General features: G+C 40.6%; 2 protein-coding genes across 2 annotated transcripts; one reads left to right on the top strand and one right to left on the bottom strand.

The window, feature by feature from the left end:
• Positions 1-1,200: 1,200 nt before the first annotated feature.
• LOC122052742 (obtusifoliol 14-alpha demethylase-like) lies at positions 1,201-4,087 on the bottom strand. The gene is made up of 3 exons (XM_042614425.1): positions 3,927-4,087; positions 3,297-3,776; positions 1,201-2,387 (listed from the first exon to the last, which is right to left on the bottom strand). Exons 2-3 carry the CDS (start codon positions 3,771-3,773, stop codon positions 1,389-1,391), a joined length of 1,476 nt encoding a protein of 491 aa, XP_042470359.1. The 5' UTR covers positions 3,774-3,776; positions 3,927-4,087; the 3' UTR covers positions 1,201-1,388.
• Positions 4,088-16,257: 12,170 nt separating this feature from the next.
• On the top strand, positions 16,258-18,362 carry LOC122050761 (fas-binding factor 1-like). The gene is made up of 4 exons (XM_042611641.1): positions 16,258-16,359; positions 17,091-17,304; positions 17,404-17,853; positions 17,965-18,362. The coding sequence occupies exons 1-4, from the start codon at positions 16,258-16,260 to the stop codon at positions 18,360-18,362; spliced, it is 1,164 nt and encodes a 387-aa protein (XP_042467575.1).
• The last annotated feature ends 886 nt before the right edge of the window (positions 18,363-19,248 follow it).

Genomic DNA, 19,248 nt, shown 5'->3' with positions numbered 1-19,248 from the left:
AGCTGGGGATGGGGTGACTTCTCACGGGATGAAGATCTCGATCCTGCAAAACAAAACCAAACCAGAGAAGAGGTCCCTGATGTTGACCCTCCGACACTCAAGTCAGAATCATGAAAAGTGAATGAGTAATCAAGAAATAGATAGATCTTCCCTTTCCGCATACCTGGTGTACCCTTTTATATCTTTCTTCATGATCGTTCATCTGCCTTTATTTAATGATATTAATTGCCAGAGGAAGGCTTCTTTGTCTTGTCTTCCGTGCATTAATGATAGATGGAGTGTTCTTCTTTGTCTTGGTTTCTTCATATTTAATGATGAACGGAGTGTTCTCTTTTGTTTCCTCATCTCCTCCTGTGTAATGTCAATCCTTGCGCCGGACGGGCGGTCCGATCGGCTCATTTTCCTCCCGATCGAAATAACTGATTATGGGTTTGTTCGTTCGGCCGACCGACCGACCCATGATGGTCATTCGTCTGACCGGCCGGATGATCCACTTGGCCACTTTCTGCCGACCGAGATAACCAGATAGTCTCCTTTAGCCGAGATTCTTTTCGTAAGCCCTGGCGTTGACCGTCTTGACTTTAACCAACACCGTGCCACTTGACCCGTGATAGGTGGGCTCTCCCTTATCGCCGCATCAATGTTAATGCAATTTTAATTTATTTTCTTATATTAAGTTTTTTAAAGCCACTAACTACATTGTAAAAATCTGAAGGCAGAATGAACTCTCTCCATTGTTTCTCTACCTTCATACGATAAAATCTTGTTCTTGAATGGAATGTAGCCGCAGTGGCACTTAAGTAGAGGTTAGTTTGCTGAAAATCTTATCCATGTGTATCGACCCAGTCAATTTGGCACCCTAATACCAGCGGCCATAGTCATATTGGTTCACCGTAATCCCCTTGCAACTCTTGTTCTCGAACAACAAAGGCAGTATTTCAGCAAGCAAACTATCTGGAATTCGGCGTCCACAGGAATTGGTCTTCGGGCGGCAGAGTTACTTCAGTTTTCCGGATTAACTTGAGATAATAGCTCTTTTCAAGTTTCCTGCTGAAATCCCAAGTAGAAGAGGTAACTTCTTTCATCTCCAAAATTATTGCTAGTGGCCTTCCCCTGTCCTCGCATTTGCAATTGCCAATGTAAATTCAGCTTGTTATTTGCAAATAGACTAAAATTTGAAAAGAAAAAAGAACAATAGACTAGCGAAAATAGATTGCTTCTGCTTTAAGAGTCCACTTAGAAGATCAATCCACAAATTCGAAGGAGACATTATAGAATAAACGAACAGCTACTAGTCCAAGAGAAACTCTTCAAGACAACCACTACACCACAGGGAACCCCAGAGAATTCTTTCAAACTAGGTTAGGCACCACACACTAAATTGAGAGTCAGTAAATGGGCAGCTTCCTTCGCTTGTACTGCACCATCACTTCACCTTTTACTCCGACAACCATCGCATTCCAATCATTTTCTGGGAATGGAGATATCAGCTCGAACTCAAAGTTCCTCAGCAGGTGACTCCATATAGCCTTAATCTGCAAGTACGCAAAAGGTTCTCCCAGGCACCCATGCCTTCCTCCTCCAAATGAGATGTATGAGAAGGCCCCTGCAGCTTTGTCTTCCTCCCTTCCAGGTGCAAACCTATCAGGATCATATGAATCTGGATCCTTGAAAATGTAGGGCAGCCGGTTGGCAAAAGCTGGGGACGTTGCAACAATATGGCCCTTGGGGATATCATATTCTTTCCCTTCTCTTGTGGTGACACTGAAGTCATCATGTGAGTAGCGCAGAAGCATTATCAACGGTGGATGAAGTCTGAGAGCTTCCTTAATACATCTGTAGAGAACGTCCATCTCAGATAGGATGTCATGATTCACTTTGTCACCGTGCCTCCTCATGATCTCCTTCTGCTCCTCGAGAGCAGCTGCAAGATACTTCTTGAAACGGAGCATATATGCTCCAGTCCAGGTCGAAGTGATGGAACTGGTGTGTTGTCCTGCAAAGAGGGCAGCAATCAGCAGACCAGTGATCTCTCCTTCTGTCGTCGATCTTCCGTCTTTGTACTTTGAATCAATGAAGCACTGCAGCATATCGTCGTCAGATTTCCCAGAACTCTTGCGTGACTTGATGATGGTGGAAAAAATCTCAGCTATCCTAGCACGGGCACGATCACGCCGGCGGTGGGCAGGGATAGGAAGATAAGGGAATATAACGCTAATTGGGCGCATGCCATTGTCAAGATCATGAAAGAGGGCAGAGACATCGTCAAAAAGCTTGTCCCTTACCTCCCTCCCTAACAGGCATCGGCTTGCAGTCAATATGATGAGATGTTCCAGCTCATACTTCAAGTCTACTGTGCCACTCTCACCCCATTTTGAGAAGTAATCCTGGAGCATTCACAATGACTTATTAGGATCACCTAATTCTGTGTAACATCAACAAAACAATGTGCAAGATCCATGTCACAGTAAAATTGACAATTCTTACACAGACCTTGAACGAAAAAAATTCCACTTCATTAGCTTATTATTGGCATATATTGTGACTATTGCAACTTAAGCAGCAAATCAGAGGCAACCAAAGAACAGAACAATAACATGAACTCTCAGAAAAATTGCATCCTCAATCACTAGATCTAGATGAGTCTGCAACCATCATTATCATTCATGCTAAGGTTTATGCAAACTAGAGGAATATTTGAAGTTGCAATGGATTTATTTTAAAAGAAAATTACACCTAATTATTCAGTTCAATATTAAAATGAGCTCAAACGTCCTCACAATGTTGTTATCAAGAAAGAACAAGGGCCATAAACGTCACAAATCATCAACACAAGTTGGATTACATGTGACATCAGCATAAAAAATATCTCACCAATAATTGTTCCTGTAAGTTCTCTGATTCTACCAAATGCTATTAACATTTACGTTAGTAAAACATACTCAATAAGAGTTATTTAACCAGAGATACGAGCCGAGGGAAGTTGATTCAATTATGCTATTCACAATTACGCTAGGTGATATAGATCTGAGCCCATGGAATATGTCAAATCCATAGGAAGATAAGTGCTTCGGAGCAAATAATGTTAACCTCCAGAATGTTTTCTCATGAGAATTGAGATGGAAGGATCTGTTTCTTGACAAATGCAATTGAAGCGTATCATGGATCTAAAGATTGATTATTTTACCAAATTAATTAAGCCTATAGACTAACATGCGGTTTAAGACTGAAGCCACTATGCATAGGTCCGAATTATCATCACCACAAATGGGAGGGGGGCAAGGGGGGATAATTACCTCAGCCTCGGTCACCATCTGGTCCACATAACCCCTGAGTTTTGTCACTCTAAGCGATTCCGTGAAGAATCGGAACTGCTCCTGCCTGACCGAGTAGTCCACATCGAAGACGACGCCCGGCCCGAAGGTGGGCACGTTGAACTGGTACACCTCCTGTTGGCTGAGTTGCGCCTCCGGCGCCTTGAAAAAGTGCGACGAGACCTCCGGTCCAATGAAGAAGGTAATCTTGCGGTTCAAGATATTCACCGTGAACACGCCACCGAGCTTCGCGTACTCCTCCCGGATCATCGGGATGGGACCCTTCATGAACCGCAGCAGCCCGCCGACGACAGGAAGCGCAGACACTGTCGGCGGCAGCCGCTTCTTCCCCCTGGGCGCCAGGACGGCGGCGATGAACTTCGCCAGGACAAGCGTCGCCACGAAGAGCAGCCCCACCGCGAGGAACTTGTGCTCCTTCAGATCCATCGCCGCAACCATGATCTGCGAAGGGAAACACTAGCCAGCTCAGATCTCCCTGGTCCAAACCTTGGGATTTCACTACAATAAGGTCGGGATCTCGCAACAAAAGAGAGATCAAGAAAAACTAACACAAATCTAACAACAAAGAAGGGAAATCGAAAGCATTGGTACCTGGAGGAGAAACGATTAGGGTTGCAGAAGCGTTGGAGTCGGATGCGATCGAGAAATGGAGGCGAAATGCTTAAATAGCAGCTCGGATCAGTGGAGTCTCTCCGTGCGGATTGGAGAGGTGGGCACGGTGTAAGATAGGGGAGGCTTTCAAGTCCACCAAATAAAATAATCACGAGGGTGGTAAAGGCAAGGATAACAAGGGGCGGAAACCGGGGTTGAGTAAAATATTTTAAAGCCAAAGTTTAAAATTAAAGGAGTTTTCAACAAAATTTTAAGGGAGCAAATAATTATATTGCACCAAAAAAAAAATGGTAACTTTTAATTAAAATGGTCGGTTTTATATTTATTTATTTATTTAATATATTTTTAAAATTTATAATTTTGAGAGATTATGAAAGAATATAATCTTATTTTTCTTTTTTTGGCTATATATGTATATAGGTGTGTATTTGATTAAGAAAAATATTTTGGGTTTAGTTATAGACTTATAGTGTCTTTTGAACGTAGGATTTTACAAAAATATTTCAATCCATAAGAATAATAATATATATGATTTTTCATGTCCATTATGCCAAATATACTATCCTAATGATGATATATATTATAGAATTATTAAGATCCTTGGCGGTCGGTTAGAGGGGGGTCTGAGGGGGGGGAGGTGAATAGTCCCTGCACAAATTAAGTAAAAAGATCTTTCTCGACTTATAACTTAATTAAAATGACACTTGCATATAAGAAACACTAAAAAGACTAAAAGATAGAGACATACAGATTTGCTTGATTATAATCGGGAAGGTTGTTAATCCAAGACAGATGAAGTTACACTATTTTCTCCTTCAGGCGGAGAAGTCTTTTTACAATAATGAAAGCACAGAAAGACGAAGCTAAACAGAAAAGGAAGTGTGTACAAGTGTTGCTTGGATATTTCTTGTTCTTCTTAGCTTCTGGGAGCAAGGCTGTTTAATCCAAGGCAGATGAAGACGCACTATTTTCTCCTTTAGGCGGAGAAGCCTCTTTACAGCAATGAAAGCACAGAAAGACGAAGCTAAACAGAAAAGAAAGTGTGTACAAGTGTTGCTTGTATATTTCTTATTCTTCTTAGCTTCTGGGAGTAGGGCTGTTTATATAGCCCTGCTTGGGGCGTCTGAAAGGGTTCGAGGCACCTGGACTGAGATAATATTTTATCCCCGATGCAACGATACATACCACGTCGAATTTGGCTAAGAATTGGATTTTGAGCGCCCGGAGTCTGGGCGACCCGTCCTGGTTCGGGCGCTCCGAGCATCAGGAATCAACTTTAATTTTGCTAATTTTTGGTCCTGGTCTCCTGCTTTAGTTCCGCTTGCATTGGTCCGGGACTTCTGCTCCGGCTCCGCTCGCTTGGGTGATATTGGCCATTCGGAATATGGCTCACCCGAACTCAACTTTCGGTCTTTTCCTCGAGCAAGCTTCCGCTCCGGCTTCTCATCCTTCGGAATCGCCGCGTGCTTCCTTCTCATCCACCAGCGTACTCTTCCACAGCTTTTCGTCCGTCGGGCAGCTGCATCTTTTGTTCCTTGACCAATCTTCCGTTCCGACTTCTCGTCCCTCTGAAACACTGCACGCTCTCTTATCGTCCACTGATGTACTCTTTCGCAGTACCTCGTCCCTCAGACACACCAAACCCATCTGAGTTTGATAAAAATATTTAATTTCAATCCATAAGAATAATAATATATATGATTTTTCTAGTCCATTATGCCAAATATACTATCCTAACGATTGTATATGTCATAGAATATGATTGAGTGTGTAAGTAGAACTCGTGGAGCTTGTGAAGTTGATGGGATCAAGTTATGGAGATTGGGATCAAGACGAGATCATGGATTCAATAGCTTGGCTTGAATTAGGAGATGTGATAGAGAGGTGAGTCGTCTTGGTAATTCAATTTCCCTTATGAAATCCATGTTCAACAAAATGTTCACCTTTTAGTAATCTTTTGAGCCTTTTGATAGACATGATGCATACTGTAATTGGGGTGTAATGTATATATGTTAAACTACCTCGTCAAAATCCTTGGAATATCTCTTATTAACTATGCAAAATTTTCCTTAAAACTCATGGCAAGGCCTAGCTGTAACATGCCCGCAAATTCTATAATGTGATGAGTTTGTCACCTAACTTTAAATATCTTTCTATTTCTGTACCAAATTCCTTTAAGTTAAACAAGTTGTTCAAATTTATTCATTTAAATGATCTTATATAGATTAAACGAACATAAATAAATTTGTATTAAATTGAACATCAAATTTATCCATAAACTTTTAATTCATTTATAGCCCTATCGGTTATGCTTCATGAACTTTTAATTCATTTATAGCCCTATCGGTTATGCTTCTTTAGCTCTTTAGGCTTGTTTGGCCCACACAAACAATCTCAAATGATATTTCCTAATCAATTAGTCAAATTCGATCTATATGAAACATTTATTAGTTGTGGCCCTAGTAAAGACAAATCTATCAGTTTTGGCCTCCTGATTCATTTTTCTTCTTCTTCTTCCTTTCTTCCTTGCCTACTTAAATTCAAACCCTTTTGCATCAAAAAAATTATAATTTTCCTTCGAGCCTTCTAGCACTCCAACTCTTGGTTTTAGCTGCTGCACCTTTCTTTCTTTTTTTTTTTTTTTTAAATTCCCAATTCTAAGAATACATGTTGCATATATTTTCGTATTCACCTGCTTCAAAACTTCGAATACCTGTTGCCTTCTGCCAGTCCAAATCTCCTTGTTCAACCGGTCACATCGTCTAGTGGCCATGGCGCCCACAGACTTCGTTTTCTAGCTGTACTGTGCCTGGCTGGCAGTGCGTGGAAGATGCCTGCTTCTGCTCTCATGCCACTGTGATGATATTTAGGACCCTAAATTGTAGCAAAGTACCAGGGGAGGTATATCACGGAGTTAGTCGATCGTCAAATAATTAAGAAAAAGAAGAAATATTTTTCCAAAAACATACACTTGTCATAAATTGATCTCTACTCCATTATAAAAACCATCATCCTCTAATCAACTTGCCGCCTCCGTGAGGACTACATTTAGGACCACAAGGAACAATGATATAAACTATAAGACAGATGACATTGGACAGCACAAAGTATTGTAATTAACAAAGAGCATTCGTCAAGGGATGAGCATCAGCTGGCCCAGCTCCGACAACACTCATGCATCATGATTCATGCATGTGATACGATCCGCCTTGTTTGCATCGGCAAAATGGCCTAATTTTGCAGATTGCTCGGTACTTCTATTTAACGAGATTTATTAGAAAGTTGGATCCTGTCTTAGGAGAGAATAAAAAGTGAAATAAGGTTGATTAGATTTGGATTATGAAGGTTAATTTCTGTTCGTTGACTACAAAAGAACTTTCCATCTTATGCAAAGAAAAAGTTGGGGAGAGTTCTCAAAGGCGAGAAGGACATTCGTTGCTGCTGGACGGTCTTACAGGCTTAAACTCGTAAGCACCACTGCACCAGCCTTCGGACCCCGGACCTGCTTAAGTAAAAATATAATTAACCAATAAGAAGATACCTTGGTAGGCGTTCAAACACACACAATTAAAGATTTCACCTGATTTCTCCCCCTCGTGGTATCCTCTGTCCCAAGCACGTACTTCGCCATTTTTGTGAAGTTCAGACGAACAGAATGATGCACCACCCTGAGAAGGCAGAGCAGTGTTTCGTTGTTTTTACCAATTCAATAAACATCTGGATTTCATTAAATCTAAATTGATACGGTGTATGAAGGTGAGTATGATAAAGTCAGATAGTCAGAAGTCAAGGGATGTGATAATCAAGGACAATCAGAAGTCAAGAGGATGTGACAGTCAAACACAGCCAGAAGTTAATGAAACGTGGAAGTCAAGAGCAGTCAGAAGTCAAAGGGACGTGACAGTCAGTAGTTAGGAGGGGAAAGAAGGAGTTAGATCGCCTAACGTCATCAGCCACATAATTTCCGATCGGATACAAATAAATCAAGGTCCCAGATCTTAGACAAAAGATACAACATGAAGTAATACCTGACCTACCCCGACTGGTCGGGTTTCCTCAGCTCGGGCCGCATAGCCAGACCCTGTACTTTTAGTAAAATAACTCCCGGTCGGCCTTTAGAGATCCAAACGTAAAAAGATGGGGCCCTCATCACAGCTCATCCCCTTCATCAAGACTTGAGCCAGGTGGCACACTCGAACGGTCATCCCGAGCTGTCCGTAGCTAAAATTGGGGGAGGGGACAAAAAGCACTAGACGACAACAATGTTAGGGAATCGTAACCTCCTGTCAGGGAATAAGTGTCATACGTCAGGGAATATTCAAATAGTCTATTATCATATGCGAATGAAACTTTCCTTCCACCAATAAGAAGTCGTCGTACACTTTCTCTCACCTACAAACCCTGACACCCGACATTCTCTAACATGCAGGCTCTGAATGTACGCATCATCATATAAAAAGGGAGGTCCTCTCCCTTAGCTAGGTACGCGCACATACACACTCATCTTCTATAGTTCTTTTCTCCTTCGTACACTGTTCTTCTAGGGAAAAAGTACCTGACTTGAGTGTCGGAGGGCCTATGCCGGGGACTTTTTCCTTGGTTTCTCGTTTCTAACATTTCGTGTGCTTGTCTGAGTGTGTGCAGAGTGTAAGTACCGCCAGTCTCATCACCACTGGCCTTGAGCTCCACGTGGGGGTTCACCTTCCTGGTGCACATACCCTAGGTGTGTCCAAGTCACCTCTTCGTCAACACCGACGCCATCTCAACTGACATTCGTTTGACTAAGATTCTGGATATGATCGATTTGGCATTGTCTGTGGGAATTTCCTTCACTTGTTCTGGAGCGTGACGATGGAGGATACCGGAAAGATCAATGTCACCATGACAGCAGGAAAGTACGAACTATTCAGGGAGGCCAAGAGGCGAGTGACTTTTGAAAAATACATCATTGCTTCACAACCACACAAGATGCTTGCAGTTTTGAAGGACCAGACCCACGTTTCCGACAGGGGGTCTAAGAGGAAATAGCCCAAGACTTTCTCCCATGCTTTTTATCGCAAGCCCTACTCGGACTATTATAACAAGGGCCTAGACTATTATAACAAGAAAGAGCAGCACCTGACCTCCACGGCCGAGAGTTCCCCGTCCAGAGATCTGAAGAAGGGGAAAGCTATAGTCCTTCGGGAGGAGCTGAGGGAGTTGCCTGAGGACCAAGTGCCCTTCTCTCTAAAGGTACTCAAGGAGAAGCTACTAAAGGGGTACAAACCCCCATCTATTGGGGAATACGATGGTAGCAAGGAGGATCATCTCCAAAAATTTCAGAACATTGCATTACTATACCAATATAGTGACACCATCAAGTGTTGAGTGTTCTTAAACACTCTGTCTGGTTCGGCACAGAAGTGGTTTGATGGATTGCCGAACGGATCCATCACCTTTTTTCAGAACTTCAAGAATGCTTTCCTGCGCCATTTCACCAGTAGAAGGAAGTATCAAAAGATATACCACTGTCTCTTCGCCCTCAATCAAGGGTCTGCGGAACCCTTGAGAAGCTATATCAAACGCTTTAACCAGGTAGCACAGGACGTCCCGTCCCCTACCTTAGAGATCTTGATGAGCGTATTCTCCCATGATCTGGTGGTGTTGGTTAGTCCTAGGAAGATCGTACCGGTTCCACTGTACAAAAATTTTATACAAATGTCGAACCTATCCTAATAACCTATTGTGTTCTTTAGAAATTAAATTCGGAATCACAAACGGAACTTAACATTATTGATTCCAAATTTAACTTATCTGTTCTTAATGGTTTAGACTTGAATCGCAAACTATGCTTAACATTATTGATCCAAATCTACCTATGTTATAAATTCAATTAAATATTAATTTCAGAAATCAACTTACAGGTTAAACATGGTGAGACACTAGGCCTTCTTGGATATGGGAGCAACCACCACTTCCTAGACAAAGCCTTTCAATGAAATCTAATATTTAATTTCCTTATATAACCCTAGTTTAACCAAAAGGAACAATCGAATCACAAATTCGAAAAACAAAAAAAACACAAACTCGAATCACAAATTCGAAACCTAGAATTATATACCTCTTGTGTTTGGAATTCATACAAAGAAAAACTAGTATGATGTGAAAAATAATTACTAGTTATACCTTTCTTTGTATGCAATATGACCTCTTGATCTTCTACCGTATTTCTCTTTTTATCTCAGACGTTGTGTGGGCAACAATCTACTGAGATGAGAACTACCCAAACCCTTCTTCTTACTCCTTGCAAGTTTCGGCCAAGCTCCTCTCCTTGAGATGAAGAATTTCGGCCACACCGCCAAGCTCCAAGGGATGCTAGAAACAAAGCCTCATTTCTCTCCTTCTCCTCGAAGCAAGATCCGGCCACCACCATAAAGCTCCAAGGGATGATGCCGCCGACCACCAAAGAAGAAGAGAAGAGTAGAAGAACAAGGACTAGGGCCGGCCACCACCAAGGAAGAGAGGGAGGAAAATAGAATAGAGTTGTCCCTCATGAAGGCACCCCTACCCCCTCTTTTATATTCCTTGGTCTTGGCAAATAAAGAAAAATTAAATAAAATATTCCTTATTTTCTTTGCCATGAAAAGGAAAATTTAATTGATTAAAATCAATTTCCTTTTCTTAAATATCATGGTCGGCCACCTCATTGCTCCAAGCAAGGAAAGTTTTAACACAAAATTAAAACTTCCTAATTTGTATCCGGAAATTTTAAAATAAAAATTTCTCTAATAATTTTTTCCTTCATGGTTGGTTATAAAAGGAATTTTATAAATTAAAATCTCTTTATTAAAACATGTGGATGATTTCTGATCATGTCTGAGAAGCTTGACAAAATGAAAAGTTGGGGAGAGAACTTACTGCTGATGAAGAAGAACACTTGAGAACTCCCGATCAAAGAAAACCAAAGCAGATCTAGAAGAATAAAGTCACCAAACACCCTCCTTATACGAAGACTCAAGGACGAAAGGAGGGATCCACTGAAGAACACCAAGATCTGAAGCTTTCTCGACTTCCTGCGCACAAGAGACCAACCAACACTATTGTCAGTGACCTAAGACCGGGGTGGGAATCCCTGGCTAGGCCATCCGACGCTCAAGTCAGTGATCTCTCTTAGTGTGGAAGGAAGAAAGAAGATGAACAGTAACTCTAAATTAGGGTTTACAGTAGATGACTGTGTGTGGTGAGTGTGAGCATACCTGGCTAACGGAGAGGATTCTCCTTTTTATACCACTTCATATAACCTCCGTAGTCATGAAGTGGACCCCGGTTTGTTAGAGTTTGTTATAAGATGACGTAAGCCATGTACTTACAGAAAATAACTTTTAAGGAATCTTTTTTGTACCTAAGATGTACCTTTTTTGTCGCCTAGTGCCTGTAGAAGAGTCTAGAAACATTCTTTCCGCCAAATTAGCAAACCTGTTATACAATCATATACTACAGATATCTTCATTAAGCTATTTATGAATATTCTTGAAATATTTGTTCTCGCCCTGTCATTTAAGCTATATGGAGATATATTTATCGTCCCTACCTGCTTACCTTGTTTTTATTATGTTATAGATAGTCCGATCTTATACTATGATTTGTATCGGACGGAATTGAACCTAAATTATGTCTGGGCGAGTTACTACTATTGTTCAACATATGTCCTAATCGTCCGATAATATACTATAGATCTGGTAAGGCCTTGTATATTTTCACACCCAGGCGATCATATAAGCTCGCCCAATGCTAATATACATCCAGATATACTAATCCAAACAATCTTGGTTTATCTATCTTAAGCGTGTAAACCCGGCCGATATTTGACCCATCTTTATTAAGGTCTTATACTGGTCGATATTGACCTATTTTTCTTAAGCATATTATCCCGGCCGATATTGGCCTATTTTCCTTAAGCATGTTATCCCGGCCGATATTGACATATTTTTCTTGAGCATGTTACCCCGGACGATATTGACCTATTTTCCTTAAACATATTATCCTGGCCGATATTGGCCTATTTTTCTTGAGCATGTTACCCCGATCGATATTGGCCTATTTTTCTTGAGCATGTTACCCCGACTGATATTCATGTTTGCTTAATTATGCTATCTCCTTTCCCCTTTTCACCGGGGACCTACTAAATCTAACCCATATCACTAACATTCCCTTTAAGTCTAGTCAAAGGAGGTGTCAGCCGACTGACTAGACATGAGTTTATGTTTAGTTGAGTTACATAGCTTGGGCAATATTACGTGCTCGATTAGGCTTTGCCTATTGAGTATATGCAAAACTTATTTGTTTTTTATTTATCTGATGATATACTTTGTGCTATATAAGGCTAAATGCCTCAAATGCAGTCGATATGTTATACTCAATCAAACCCTCTTGACCTTGGTTGATACTAATCTATCTTTTATAAACATATTAACTCAGTCGGTATTAGTCTGTCTATTATAGACATGTTATCCCGATCGATGTTAGCCTACCCTTTATAGTTATATTAATTCAAACAGTGTTTCACGCATGACTGACTCTTATTATTATTTATTTTCTGTCTCCGACTGGGGATCTGTCAAACCCAATCCATCCTTCTTTATTACACACAGTAAACTACTCCTTTTTTCTAGAATTTCCTTGATTATGATTGACTTTTCAACAGTAAGAGAATGTTGGAGGCGCGCGACGAGGTGCCACCAACCCCTACATGATTCGATTCGTCGTGTCCATCATAAATGCCCGTTTATGGTCATATGATGCGTGTCTTTTCTCATATTCTTTGTAACACCAGTGTCTGCACGCTTCTATAATCAATGGTGTCTGTTGAAAAAAGGTATTCTAATCTGACGGTTATTATATGTTCTTTCAACCCTAAACCCTTCATCTTCTTGTCGACTTTGTCCCTTTTTCCTTACCTTAGCATTTCTTCTTTGCTGCAATCTTTGATCAATCCTTGCGCTCACCGTCATCCAGTGATCTTCTCTTTTAACTCTCAGTAAGTAACTTGTTGTTCTGTTAACTCTTACTTTTATTTATGGTTGAAGAAGCGATTGCCCCTTGGTATGTTCAAATTTCATCCTCTTTCAACAAGGATGCTAGGCTTGCTATTCGCAGGCAGTACGAAATCCCTAGAGAATATGGTATCATAATCCCTAAACCAGATGAGCATCCCTAACATCCTCCTGCTAACTGCGTAACTTTCTTCAGGGATCAATTAATAGGTGGTCTAAGGTTTCCCATTCCCCCTTTTCTAATCGATATAAGCCGATACTTTGACATTCTTCTTCAACAATTTACACCTAATGCCTTTCGTTATTTGTGTGACACTTATATGTTGTTTCGTATATTCAACATTCCTCCTATCCTTCAAATTTTTTTCATGTTTTCTTACCCAAAGGGGACGGAGCCGGGTGTTTTTCTTTTCCAATCTCAGACTAAGATGGTCCTTTTTACTAATATGCCTTTTTCTCTTAAAGCGTGGAAATCTCGCTTCTTCTTTATAAAGTTTCCGGGACCTATTCCTTGGTCCCATGCTTGGAGATCTTCTTTATCTCCTTTACCTGATATCAAGGAGTTTCACTTTCACCCTTCTTTCCCTCTTTATTGTGAAAAGTTGCTATGTCGTCGCCTTTTTATCACTAAATGGCTGCGAAGCGATCTTCTGTATCTGTTTGGTTTGAGCCCGGTCAATTTTAAGATACACGTCTCCTTAGGTAAAGCTCTGTTTCTTCTTCTATCAATTTTTACTAACTAAAACATTTTCTTCCATTTTGTGTAGTGGCTGGTTTTTATGCTGCTCTGATTGACGAAGAGCTACGTCTGGAAGAGGCCGAACTTCATGCTAAAGAGAAAGAGCTTCTTGCTGCACTTAATCAACCATCTTCAATTGGAGCCTCGGTTCCTCTGGTTGAAGCTTCCATCTCTCAAGTGGTTCCTAAAGTTCTTGAGATTCTTCCAGCAGGAACTCCTGCTGTCCCTTTGCCAATTGTTTCTTCATCAGTGGTTGTTGCTTCCTCACCAGCCACTTCCCTTCCCGTTGTCGAGCTTACATCCCCTGTAAGCTCAGAAAAATCCCTTGCTGAAACTACCCCTAGCAAACACCTAGGACACAAACTCACTAGAGCTCCTCCTTCTAAAAGGAGACTCATTCTTCCTGCTGAGGAATTACTCTCAGAAGGTTTTGCTTCTGCTACCCTTTCTTCTGCCGAGCCTACTTTGGCTGATCTCTATCCTTCCCTTATTTTGTCTTCCTTTTCCTCTTTCAGCAATACTGCCTCTGGCAGTACTTCATTTACTTTTCCCCTATCTATTCTAGAATTTGGGTCTTTACCTCCTTCCTCCTCTTCTTATTTAGTTTTCGCTCCCTCTTCTGTTCCAATTTCCTCTTTTTCTACAACTTCATCTTCTATCCCTGTTCTTCCTATATTGCTGGGAGGTTCTTTCACTACTGCTTGGGAGGAAATTCGCCCTCTCTTTGGAGAGCTTACTCTTCCCGAGACAATCGATCAATTCTCTCATGAGGAAACCAATGTATGTTTGCTATTACTTATTTATTATTTATCCTTGACTATTTTATGACCCATTTTTATATTCTTAGCGATGGATGGCCAATATGGGTCTGGCTCGACTAATGCATAACTTATATTATGAGAACGAGAAGCTGAAACAACAAGTTGCTGAGATGTCCTCTACCACACTTTCAGAAGAATCTAGGAGACAATATGAAACTTAGCTCGAGAGCCTTCAATCTCAATTTAAATCAGCTACGGACCTCAACACTGAGTTATCTTCCAAATTAAAAGAGAAAATTACTGAGATAAACAAGCTGAAATCTGATTACGAATCTACCTTAGCTGACAGACTCAAAGCTCTACATTTGAAGGATGATGAAATAGCTTCTTTAAACACTTCCTTGAACACAGCTAAAACAGAGATCTCCACAAAAGATGCTGAATTGAAGTCTTCCCAGACAACTCTGGTTGTTTACAAAGCTGGTGAAGACGATCGCTTTAAAGATTGGGCCACGACCCTAATTAGATCTACTAAATTCAATAGGCCGATTGTAAAATCTATTTTGGCAGCTTATACTGTCGGAGCTGAGGGAGCTGTTAAACAGTTACAGGAGCAGGACTTCCTATCTCGTGATCCTCCTCCTAACTTCTTGGATCGACACAAGCTAATTGCTAATAGGCCTGATGATCTGTTTCCTCAACTATCTATAGAGTAACCTTTTTTACTTTAATTCTGATTATTGTAAAGTTAACTATGACTTGCTATGACAATTCTTATTAGAAATTGGTTTATTTATGAGAGGTTAACCTTTTTGTGCTAATGAATTCACCTGACCACTTGGTTTGTATGCTTATTTCATGCTTTTATTTTTTTTGTATTTGTATGTTTAAAATTATTCTTCCCTTGCTATCAAACCTGTTTTTTCCCTTTACGGTGGTTTGCTGCCCCCTTCCTAAATTTATCCCCTTTTCATAACTGGCTTCTCATCCTTATCCTTATCATATTTACCGGTCTATTATTATTTACTCAAGGACCTAATTTTTACCAGTATATTATAACATCATCAATCTCGATCGATTTACTATAGCATCACCAATCTCGACCGATCTACTATAGCATCATCAATCTCGATCGGTCTATCATAACATTTTCAATCTCGACCGATCTATTATAGCATCATCAATCTCGATCGGTCTATGATAACATTCTCAATCTCGACCGGTCTATTATAACCGATCGATTTACTGTTATGTTTGCAATGATCGCCTGATGCCTCATACTAACCAAATCCCGTCTAATCAAGTATAATCGCCCAGGTTTATTGTTTAATCAGATAGATAGTCTTAAGTTGCCCGATCGACCTTATACCCGACCAATCTTACCGATACTTCCTTGAGTCTTTAAGAATCAAGTGTGAAGAGAGAGAAAAATTTGTCGTATTTTCCAAGGATGATTGCTAAGCTTATCACCCTCTCCTTGGGATCCTGCCTTCTTTTTGAATTCGATCCCCTTCTTCGATGACATCACCTCTTTATGACAATTATAATTCCGTGTGTTCTTGCATTTATGACAATTATGACATTCCCTTCTCTTTTGTACCTAAGTTTTTCACAAATTATTATTGATCTCCGGGTTTCTTCTCTTTCCAGTTTTCCCCTATCTTTTTAAGGGGTTTTAGTATAAGGCACAAAAGAAGAGCAAAGGTTTAAGACGCTCTCTTCTGCTACCCGACTATTCCTCCTTCTTCCTTTGTTCACCTTCCTTATGCTATTCAACCATGGCCACTCCTTCCCCAGCATGGTTTCTTTCGTGTGCTTCTGGCCTTATCGATTCAGAAGAAGTGGAATTGCAAGTGAACTATGGTTTTCCTTCCTATATGGTTCGTCCTACTCCTCAGAATGGTCTGCATCTTCCTCCTTTAGGAAGTATATCGATTTTCTGGGCTCAAGCTTTACAAGATTTCCGATTCCCTCTTCATCCCTTTTTCGTTGATGTTAGTATCTATTCTGATATTCCCCTTAATCAGCTTATTCCTCAATCTTTTTCTATCCTTGTGGGTTTTGTTGGGGTATCTAAACTACTAGATTTCCCTTTATCCCCTCGCCTTTTTCATTACTTCTTCGTTCCTCAACAAGTAGACATTGGTATTTTTAAGTTTCCGTCTCACCCTAAAACTATTTTGTTTAGTGGGATTCCTCCTCAAGAGGAATGACGTCACCAATTTTTCTTTATGCGTCTTCCTTCTCCCCCCTCTTTTCCTATTGCCTGGATATACAATCTCCCCCGAGTTCCTAATACTGACAACCTCCTCACTGATCTCTCTGTCTCTTTTACCTTATCCAAGCTAAAGGGGGCTAAATTTTGCTTACCAGCCTTGATTGTAGAGGGTCTAATGTTTCCCTTTGGAATAATCCCCATCAAAACCCCCTTGGAGGTCTCTTTTGGTATGTTTAGACATTCTCGACTATGTTTATTAGTCATTTGTTAATTATTTTTTGTAATAACGCCTAATTCTTATATTTCAGCTGATGCTCTTCTACTTGCTTTCATGGTCAAGAATACAACTATGACCAAGTCTTTTTTGAATAAACTTGGAGAAAATTGCTACAGGCTCGTCGAGCTAATCCTACTACCTCTACTCTGGGTTTGTTATCTAAGGAAGAACAAGCAGCGGAAGCTCTTGCTTCCCTGGAAGAGGAAGAGGAACAACCTTTTGTTGCCATACACAAGAAGCCTAGACTTACTTCAGAGGTTCCCTTTCGTGATACCTTCGGTACTTTCGTGCAGATCCCCATTGTTCCTTCAGCTATTTCTTATGAAAGAGGTAAGACACCAATGCTCCCTACCAACCTTATCTCCAACCTTTCTCTTAATATGATGAGATCGGGTCTACTTATTCCTTCCTCTTCTATTATTGTTTCAGTTGCTTCTGCCTCCCAGGTGACTGCTACTGCTTCTGCATCCTCTCAACCTCTTCCTTTGGCCTTATCTTCCCTGGCCTCTGGACCACGAGCTAAAAGAACACCTTGCAGGAGATCTTCTTCGAGTCCAGGGCCATCAGCTACATGTGCCCCATCAATTGACTCAACTTTCCTTGCTTTGCCCTCTTCCATCCCATCTGGCCCCTCCTCAGTTGTTCCCAGTTCTACTACTTCCTTCCTTTCTCTTCCTTCCTCTTCTACTCGACCTCCTTCACCTTCTGTCCCTACTTCTCTTTTTAGGCAAGCTTTTGGTCTGCCCTCTCAATTGGGACAAACCTCAGATCCTCCTATTTTTGGCTCTATACAGCTTCAGGGCCCATTGGCTGAATCTTGGTTACATAGCCAAGAGCTATTAAAGGGCACGAGTATTTCAAGTCGTGTTGACAGTCACAGTTGTTAAGCTGCTGCTGTAAGTATTTTTAACTATATGTTATTAACTTCTTATTATTCCCTCTAACTATGTTATTATTTTGTTTAGTTCTTTGCCTCAAGTTTTCATCTAGAGCAGCTACTTTTTACTTTGGAAAGGGATAATAGAAAATTAAGGGCTCAAGTAGAGACATTGAAAACCACTCTCCCTCCTTCCCATATTGATCTTACTCAATCACGAGAGAGGGTAACTTTACAGACTCAACAATTAGAGGATATAAAGAAGGAACTACAGCATAGGCATCAGTTATTGGAAAACAAAGAGCTTGAAAGGAAAACTTTGGAGTTACAAGTGGATCGGTTAAACTCCCGCCTCCAGGTGGAAACTGCTTTGAAAGACAAAGTTATTTTAGATGTTTCTCATAAAAATACTGTTTTAGAGAAAGTGGAGAGACTTCACAATATCTTTCTTTCTGAGCAAGCTCAAGATTCAGCATCAAAAGAGTTTGCTCTTCTACAAGAGCAAGAATAAAGAAAGGCTCAGCATGTAGAGATATCCTCACTCCAAAAGGAACTAGAGCAGCTTATATTAGAAAGAGACACTTTCAAAGATCAAGCTGCTAAACTACAAGTCGAATTTCAGCATTATAAGGAGCATGAGGAAGACCGATGGGAGAACATGCGTCTAACTTATCTGAGGTCTCCGGAGTTTATTGGCGAATATGTTCGTCAAATCATAGGAACTCTTGTTGACCTCCGCATGTGTACGGAAATATCGCAAGTAATATAAAAGATTATCGTATCCACAGGGACTGGAATAAGCACTAAGAATGTCTCAAAGCGAGTTAGCTTAACAACAATTCAATGAGTTAACAAGTACAAAATAAATCTACCAAAGGTAAAGATGCAAAGGAAAAGTTAAGAAACAAGAATAAGGGTAATGATAAGGGATGTTTTAGAAGTTTTGGTTTCTTTGTAAGGTTACTCAATGTAAATGATCTAACCAAATCTCATTCCTCAATTGTCCATCATTTGTAGAAGGTTGTCGGTTCTCTCTTGCAATAGACAACCGGCCTAAGACTGAAATATACACCTAAATGTGATCAAATAGGGATGAACCTATGTTGTCCTTACACGGGCTTGCCTGTCATGTGCGTCCCTCGGATAATTAACATAAGAATTCATCTCTTATCAAACGCAACTAGGTATAAAGATTAATGCATAAATCTATCCTACCCCCTTGAATGACTCTATTTCACCTTCAAGATCCTCCCTCAAACGTCCTTACATGTGCATGTTCCTGTCACGAAGATCCCTCGGAAAATCGAATGAGGAATTACCTCTACAAGATCCACAAGATATTTAAACATTCAATCAAGCATGGTAATTAGGCACAATCACAACATTCCACACAAGAT

The sequence above is a fragment of the Zingiber officinale genome, chromosome 3A (assembly GCF_018446385.1).
Source record: "Zingiber officinale cultivar Zhangliang chromosome 3A, Zo_v1.1, whole genome shotgun sequence".
Lineage (NCBI taxonomy): Eukaryota > Viridiplantae > Streptophyta > Magnoliopsida > Zingiberales > Zingiberaceae > Zingiber > Zingiber officinale.
This window is presented reverse-complemented; position numbering and strand designations above follow the sequence as displayed.